The sequence below is a fragment of the Anneissia japonica genome, unplaced genomic scaffold, assembly GCF_011630105.1.
Source record: "Anneissia japonica isolate Jap-2015-1 unplaced genomic scaffold, ASM1163010v1 scaffold597_len517326_cov190, whole genome shotgun sequence".
Taxonomy (NCBI): domain Eukaryota; kingdom Metazoa; phylum Echinodermata; class Crinoidea; order Comatulida; family Comatulidae; genus Anneissia; species Anneissia japonica.
This window is the reverse complement of record NW_022699214.1, coordinates 337700-346708: the sequence shown is the minus strand read 5'-3', so window position 1 is coordinate 346708 and position 9009 is coordinate 337700. Positions and strand designations below refer to the sequence as shown.

The window sequence follows — 9009 nt, the reverse complement described above, 5'->3', positions numbered from 1 at the left end:
AAAATTAAGGGGGGGGGGGCTTGAATCCACCTCTGCTCAAAACATTCTTTATCCAGAAGTCATAATCACGAAAAATGGACATAAAATACCAGAAAGGTGGAGGGGGAGGGCATTTTGTGAGTCGACACCCACCTCAGCCCCACAATGGTTGGAGCTGAGGTGAAAATTTGAGGAAATAGTACCGGTACCTCTAGATGGCCAGAAATGACACTTTTAGTAAAATTCATCATCATCACATCACCATCAAAATGAAGCGCCAAAAAAAATTCTCATGATCTTTTATCAGGGATTTTTGACAACCATAGAGATCCTATTAATATGTGTGTTTACCATAGAAAACAAAGCTTAAAAACATTGTCCTTGAGTATGTACTTTACATAGGCCTACTTCAAAAACGTGATTTCACAACCAAATTTGAGGAAATAGTACCTCTCGAGATGGCCGGAAATGACACTTTTATACAGTAAAATTCATCATCATCACATTACCATTATAGTCAAAATGAAACGCCAACAAAAGAATTTGTATTGGCTCAAGAATAAGCTTTAAAATGTTAACACTGTGTACAAAGGGGTGGGGGGAGCCCCTCTGGATACATCCCTGAATAGTATAAACGTTTAATGTATTTTTTTTTCCTAGAAAGTAGAACACAGAAAGAAATTACAAAATAATTTTTTGAAAAGCATATATTTATTGTCAACCCTCACTAAAGCATATTACTACAATTATAATATATAAGAAATCTATTTAATATAATAAATATAGGCGTAGTTCCAATGGACTCATTTCTAAGATATGCAGCTTAAAAAGTAAAACATTCACAATTGTAAACATTAGTACTCAGACTGAGAACACAGAAGCAGAAAATATCTAGGAAAATATACAGGTTTAAATTTAGCATACATAATTTAGTTTATTGTTTTGTAGTACACAGAGTTGGGAAAGGCACTTTGTTACTTTTTGGCATAAGAATAAATATAATATTATAATATAATAATGTTCATAAAGTGTTGAAAAGTTACAATGACAATGGCATTTAACATTTAAGAATTTCATTTTTGGCTCAACAATACAATAATAAAATATACCTTTGGTAGTATAATTTTGATACACTGTAAATTAAATATATTAATGTTCATACAGTGTTTGAATGTTTATACAGTGACATTTTTACCAACTAACCAACTTACAATGACAATGGCATTTAACATTTAAGAATTTCATTTTTGGCTCAACAATACAGTAACAAAATATACCTTTGGAAGTATATTTTGATACACTGTAAATTATATATTGCACATGTTATCATTAGTTATACTTCTTTATTTTTTCCCCACCCCAACAACTAATGTTGTCATAAAAAAGAAAACCTGAAATAAACATATTTTTGATAAATTATGAAGGTTTAGGAATCTGGAATATTTATTAGAATATTATTAGCATTTAGGATGTGTGTTGGAGATCTCATCTCCACATTAGCGTACCAGGTGTGCAGTAGAGATCATCCCTAAATTGATTAGAATATCATTATCATATATGTTGGAGATTTCCTTTCCATATAAACATACTCATTGTGCAGCTATCATCTTGAAATTGATTAGCATATTAGATTAGCATATTATTCGTGTTCCCAGGTGTGCAATTATGCAGTATTGTATATTTATCAGCTTATCATCAGCTGTTAGTGTTATATATGTAGGCCTATATTAACATATAAATACCAGGTGTGCAGTATGCATATTAGTATTAGAATATGAGGTGCATTACCTGTGAAAGCGTGCAAAGCTTCTAAGCACTGTTTTAGACAACCTTCGACCTGTCTCTTATACACATCTAGATGTGTATAAGAGACAGATGTATGTATGTACAGTATATATACATACACACCCAAAAAGAGCTAATTTTTATCAACTAACAGTTAGCCCTATATACATACCCCATAAATTCCAACGGTCGTGTCGTCACAACACCAGGTGGCAACATTAGTTACCGTTCATTATGCCTGAATGACTTCATAATCTTAATGGTTTAGAATAGGCTTTCTGGAATAGGCATTTTAAAACCTAATAATCTACCATCAAAATGTACTGAAAACACAAAAGGCTAGCATTAAATTAGTTATTGAACACACTTTTAACCATCACAAAGAACTTCTTAATAATTACGTTAGAAATTGGGATCAATGGTTTGTCAGTGGAGAAAAAGGCGTCGGTTGAACGCATTTTGTGTCGCCAATAGCACCAGAGTAGTATCACATGGTATAGTGACGTAACACTGTAGTACCCTATAGATGGTTTGTTGATTCATTTAAATCCTTGCACTTGCTACCAGTAAGATATGGGAATGTGATACTATGTAATAGTTTGATAATTGGCAAGAAAATCCTGTTCTCCTTCTACTTTTCTGCTTAAATCTAACAATTTATAGTAGATTTAGATTTTGCAGTACAATATATTTAATTACTAATAAAAAAAAAACTGCAATTATTCAATTCATCACATTTTCATTAATATCAATAAAATATTTAGCATGCTCACTCAATCACTCTAACAAAGTTGGCTGGGAATATTCCTACACGGCCGTGAACCTCACCTTCCCACCAATCAAATTGAGTATCAGTCCGCGTTAGAATGATAATACGATCATTTGTAACAAACGTGAGGTCACATGGTAGAATAGCTGTGAACGACCGCTCAGCAATACAAACCAATGGCTTATTCCATTTGTCGGGTGTTGTTAAATCTACAGATACAAAATAAATGCATTCCATAAATGTACAAGCTAGGAATTAAGTTGATTGAACATTAATGAATAACAATTGAACTTCAACGAATAACAATATGAAGCCCCATCAATTGAAAAATATACACACAACAATGATAGCTTTAATTATAACATGGATTTATTTAGGTTCATAGAAGTTAAGCCAGTAAATACAGTTTTCAACTTAACTTACATGCTTATTTTAGTTCACCATAAAATAGAGACCTTTATTTTAAAAACTATAGGTAAAAAGAAACCCATAGATAATACAATGGCAGATCTTAGGGGGGGGGGGGGTCAGGGGTGTCCTGACCCGCCTTGGGCAAAAAAAAAAAAAATCTAGACCTAACTTTTCAATCACCTGTGAGCTGAAATTTGTTTTGTTACAATGGGAAAATTAGAAGTTGGAAAAGCTCATTTCCAGCCACCTAGGAATAAAAATTTTCCCGGAGGAGGAACTCCACTACACGCCCACCCGCTTTTCTTTTCGGGGTTTAATGATTCATGGACAAAAAATATATGCAACTACTCAATTTTTTTTATGTATGTATACACACACACATAATATGCCTATTTACTGTAATAACAATGAGAAAGCTTACCTGACCATTTTTAAGAGAAGGAAAACCTTGAATTTTTAAGAACATAAAATTGATTAAAAGACACCTCAGAAGTTGGGAAAGCTCATTTCCCACCATCTAAGAATCAACATTTTCCCGCACCCCCTTCCTCTTTGGGGTTTTTTGGAAACATTTTGACACACCCCCCCCCCCCAGTTTGAACCCAGATCCTCCCCTGGATAATATACATTACAACATAACAATTGGCCTTACCAGAAGTACTACTTGTTTTCTTGGCAAATGAGTCTCTGTTATGCATTGACACTTGTGCCTGTTGTGCTTGAGGAGTCCTTTTGAAACTGCTTCTTAAACTGCTCCTAAAACCACTCTTGGAACTTACTCCAGATGAGGGTGGCTCTGACATAATTATCGGAGAACTAGTTGGACTCGAACTGGCGCTCTTGGACTGGAAAGACCATTTTCTCGGCTGTGAGGCAGGACAGGGAGAAGCATTGGCATGCCAACTCTGAAGTGAGGGTCTTCTGCTTTCACTACTTGACTGACTGGGTGTTTCAACAGAACCTATTAAAATAAATAGTTAAACCTAACTATGGAAGACATTAGTAATTCAGAAAGATTAGACATGAGCGAAATATATATTGGGACCCCTTTAGAAATAAATCCTTTGTTGGGATTTAGAGTGGTTTATCCTAGATGTCAACAAAGATGATTTGCATTCTAAATATTGTCTCTTTGTATTCTCTATACCAGGTTTTTGTATTGTTGTTGAGTTGATATCAAATAAATCAAACCAAAAATGCATGCTAAAATAACAGATTTACAAAAAAAATTTACAGGAATGGTAGTTTCAATAAAGTACTGTAGAGGGCGCTAGCCACATACTGTTGTGACACAATGAAAGCCAGTATTAAAACATTGCAGGGAAGTAGAACGTGATATTCACATTCTGCAACTACCACAATATATTTTTGATGAAATGTAGTGTTGTGTTTAAAAGAGGTCGCTATTTATATACTCAAGTATGTAACATTGAAAGATTGGTGAACTGAAGGTTGCAGAGAATTAGTGGGTAATATTATTATTATTATTATTATTATTATTATTATTATTATTAGTATTATTAACCATTCTTTGTGAGAATATTTGGCTACCAGTGACTAGCGTACCTAGTATGGTATTCCTATAACACAATGGGAATATGCAAAAAAAGACAGTTCCTCACCTTTCTCTTTCCTAGTACTGCCCATCAAACTGAGCCTAGCCATCCCCATAGCCTCTTTGCCTTTCTTATGTGCTTCCTTTTTGGCCATCTGCCCCAAAGCATCTAGCCCCGACTTGACATGCTGTTGAAGAGCCTCATAAAGTGGTTGGCATTCATCAGGAGGTTCAACAGACCCGCTGAGGATCTCATGCGCCCGGATTTCAGTGCCATAGAACCTATGATTAAAATAAATTGTTAAAATAATCAATCATCACTCTTAATGGTGATAATACATAATTTTAATATTAATATATCTTTGTTATTTGGTGTTTATATAGCGCCTATTCCTATAGGTTACAAAGCGCTTTGTTTCCCTGGTCATTGGGTCCCCATGCTTAAGTGTTGCTGCCATATTGACGCAGTAGCAGGCAACCCCACCAGGTACCCATTTATACTCCTGGGTGGAGAGAAGCAATGCAGATAAAGTGCCTTGCTAAAAAGCACTAAGCGAAACGCACAGTGAGGAATTGAAATCCAGATCTTGAGGTTGGGAAACCCAACCGTTCCCACTGTGCCAACTCGCTTATGCTAAGCGGAACCGATCAGGGTAAAAGTTCATACAGTATTTCAAAATTAACTTTTTTACGGTAATCACTTTCTACTCTTGATGGTAAATCATCTAAAGTCAGTCTACCACCAGTGTGTGTCCCATTTAACATTGCCCATAAAAGAAAAATGTAGAAAATATGTACATTGCTCAAGACGGGGAATTGGCGTGACTAGTGTAAACATTTACCAGGTTTCACACTTACTTTCTATTTGCATCCTTTCTTTCAATCAAAGCAGCTCCTTCTAAAGAAATGCCAGCAAATAACCCTTTGGTTTGACTGTATGTGTAGATAGCAGCAGGGCTACGAAGTGAAACATCACCCTCTAGGTTGCGGCCAAGTGGGCCAACGGCTACTGTCACATTCCCACCAAGGGTAAGGTTTCCCCCTTTTGCGAATGCATCCACTGCACTCTGTTTATTGAGAAGGATCACAAAGTCTGTCACCTGAAATTGAAAAAAACAAAAGATGAGACAATTTTACTACAGAAAATCAAAATCTATAACATTCATATAGTTATAGCTCAACACAGCATGCACATAGTGGAAAGCGAATATACAAATAATGTAGTATGGAACAATGGATGAATACGTTGCAGCCATGTACAAAGCTAACATGCTTGTAGCATGCCACACAGAAGTACTATCTACCATTAACTACGTAGCATGAAAAATTGAAAATGAACAGTTGTTGTCAGCTAACATGTCAGTTCTTATTGAACAAGCTACTGTCAGTATTGAAATACACGCCATCGTGTTGGGATTCAATATTTCGACATTAATTATGTCATCATCAGGAATGAAGCTACTGTCAGTGAGCAAAGGGATAAAAACATGCAATGTATGAATTTTAATATCATGCTATCAATATATTACATGTAGTATGAAATATGAACTATTACAGAAAGATGCTACACTGAAGTGGAAGAGTAGGAATTTATATAATCATGTCACATAGAATTACACAGATGGTGGTATTTATGTAACATACAAATGTAGGAACATGCAGCTACTGTAGATACAGACATAGAAACTAAATTGTATATAGTATAACTTCTTGTATGATGGAAGATTATGAAGCTATAAATAATCATGCCACACAAAAACTATAAAATTTTGAAACAGAGCAACAAACCCAGATATCACACAGAAGATATAAAACAGTTACATCCTGGAAGCCTATTGTACAAAAATGTAATTAACAAAGAAAAGACAGTTTAATAAAATGTGTTAGTATAATAATTAATGTAGAGGTAGACAGAACTGTTATCAAATTATTCTTCAAAATTGATTGATTACACTAGCAAAGGATTACAAATGAAAGCTTAATATTTATTTATGTTTTGTTTCATCCAGAATTGATAATTGGAATTCTTTGTTCCATAGAAAAAAGTGCTTTGATTTGTGTGGAATTCCCTGCAGTAGTGGGTATAAATTCATCAAATGGATAAGAACCACTTACTTGAGCTACCCATCAGAGCACAATTACCTATGTTAGAAATAACTAATTTTTCTAGCACTTACCTCTGCTCCTATTTCAAACCCTCCACCAAGTCCAGCTAACCCAATGGCAGATGGTGCAGACCATTCTAAAACATGTATAGAAGTGGGAAAGTATATGTGAGGTGTCACCACGAAATGAGACGCATCGTTGGTGAAATCATATTGAGATATTCACCAAAACAGGCCAAAGTCAACATTTTTACAAAATTTTTATTTTAGTGTTTTTGAATAACTTGATACTTATATTTTATGATTGTATAATTTGTAAGTGAATTTTCTTGCCAAAACAGTGTTCTCTGCACATATTCTGTAATTCTCATCATATTATTTGTACAGGTTAGTTTTTCTTTGAGGCCGATTTTCTCAAAACGTGGTTCTTATACAATTAAATTTTAAATACTCACATCTCTGGATTTACTTACAGTAGGGAAGCCATTCAAAGACCAAATGAAAGCTTATAATGTGATCTACCCAAATATAATATAAACTTTTTTTAACTATAAATTTTACGGCTATAGCACCTCTAGATGATCGGAAATGGCACCCTCAGACTTAAATTTGAATATATCTTTCTGATATTTTCAAAAATTCAGAGGGGGGGATGGGGCCCGGGTCGGCTCCACCCTCCCTCCACCCTTGAATTCGCCTTTGATCTCTAATCATGCTTACCTCCACCTTTTAGCTTAGCTATGACAATTCCACTTCCTCCTCTTGCAGTCACAAGAAAACCAGCTTTGAACACAGTTAAGATGGCTATCCCACGACATGACAGGAACAAGCCAGCTAAATAAACAAAATCATTTGATTGTTTTCAATAGGGAAAACCATTCAAACCAACAGACAACAATGAAAATTAAACAGTTTATTCCTTCTTTTTGTTTCTTGGAGATCCAGGAAATTTATGCTTAAATTGGATGTGAATGTTCTATAATCATCGAACACTGACTTTATTGACAAATAAATAAAGGAATACAAAAACAAACTCAGGGCAGTATTTAAAAGGAAAACAATTTATGATATACCTGTACTGCTACCAAAAAAAATAAAAATAAGATGTATTGCATATTTAAAGAACCACACTTTTATTAAAACAGTCTTAAAAAGAGTTTAAATGAATTACAGGTACCTGTATTAAAATGACATTAAATGTTTGGTCATTAATATGAAAAAAAATATGTGAGTTACCTGGGATTAATTTGTCAGGACCTGTTGATGCTGTTGGAAATGTAAAGTTGTGAAGAATTTTTGCAGCCTTCTTCGCTTCTGACTTCACTTTCTTTGGAAATGGTGAATGCACCACTAAAAATGATTTTTAAAAAGTTGGAAAAAAAATACTTCAGGAGAGAAAATGTTTTCAAAGGATGTCAAAAATAATGTACCTCAAATGTAAAAATGACATCATTTAGGCATAGAACAACTATAATTACTTACATTTAAATAAAATATAAAACAACTGATAAATATATATACAAATATATTTCACTATTCTTCCCATTGTAGGTATGTACAAGAACAAAAGGTTAAAATTGTTTCTCTGGAGTTGTACTGTATTATTATATTATTTAAAAAAAAACATTGAAAACAACTTAATTTAAAGCAACTTAATATATAAAGAAATTCTGCATATAAAACAGCTGCGTTCTTGGTAGTACTATTATAATTCTAGAACTGTCGTGCTAGGTATAGCTCTAGGCTAGGCAGGCCTATTAACATTAAGTTCAAGAGCTGGCTTAGGCAAGGACAAGTGAGGGGCCTAGTGGCCTGCCTCCCTACTACTATTACTACTACTAAAAAAAGGGCTAGCCTAGCTCTAGGCCTATATAGGCCTAGTAATATTCATGCTAATCTTTCTTATTCTATAAGACGCACAACAACACACATATTAATGGAGAGGATGAAAAGTGAAAACAACTTACTTCTTTCATATTTTAATAATTATTTGGGACAAATTTCCCAGGCAATAATATACAACTTGTTTATTTTATTTTCTATGGTGTCAGCTCAACCGTAACAATCGTTTTCACTAATTCTCACTAATAATGCGTCAAATCGCGTCAGTTTGCATTGACACACGCCAAACCGCGTCAACACGTCATTACGTTCCGTTTGCTATACAACCATAATATGGTTGTATATTATACATTTGATCAACTTTTAATAAATAATATTTATTGACATTACACTTTTACATCAGTGGCAGCACGCAAGAAAGTGGCGCAGTCAAACTTAAACTAATGAACAGAGTGTAAAACAACAACTTAAAGCTAAACAAATAAAAGAACTTAACTAAGGAAAATACAACTTAGATCTTAAATAAATCATAAACATCCCTCACCCTCCCCTTATACACATCT

At 34.2% G+C, this 9009-nt stretch overlaps 1 protein-coding gene across 1 annotated transcript; it reads right to left on the bottom strand.

The window, feature by feature from the left end:
- Positions 1–1860: 1860 nt before the first annotated feature.
- Positions 1861–8688, bottom strand: LOC117102893 (SH3 domain-containing YSC84-like protein 1). The gene is made up of 8 exons (XM_033243345.1): positions 8572–8688; positions 7841–7954; positions 7325–7438; positions 6677–6741; positions 5358–5599; positions 4567–4781; positions 3597–3905; positions 1861–2742 (listed from the first exon to the last, which is right to left on the bottom strand). Coding segments are annotated over exons 1-8 (1269 nt in total). The 5' UTR covers positions 8573–8688; the 3' UTR covers positions 1861–2533.
- Positions 8689–9009: the final 321 nt, after the last annotated feature.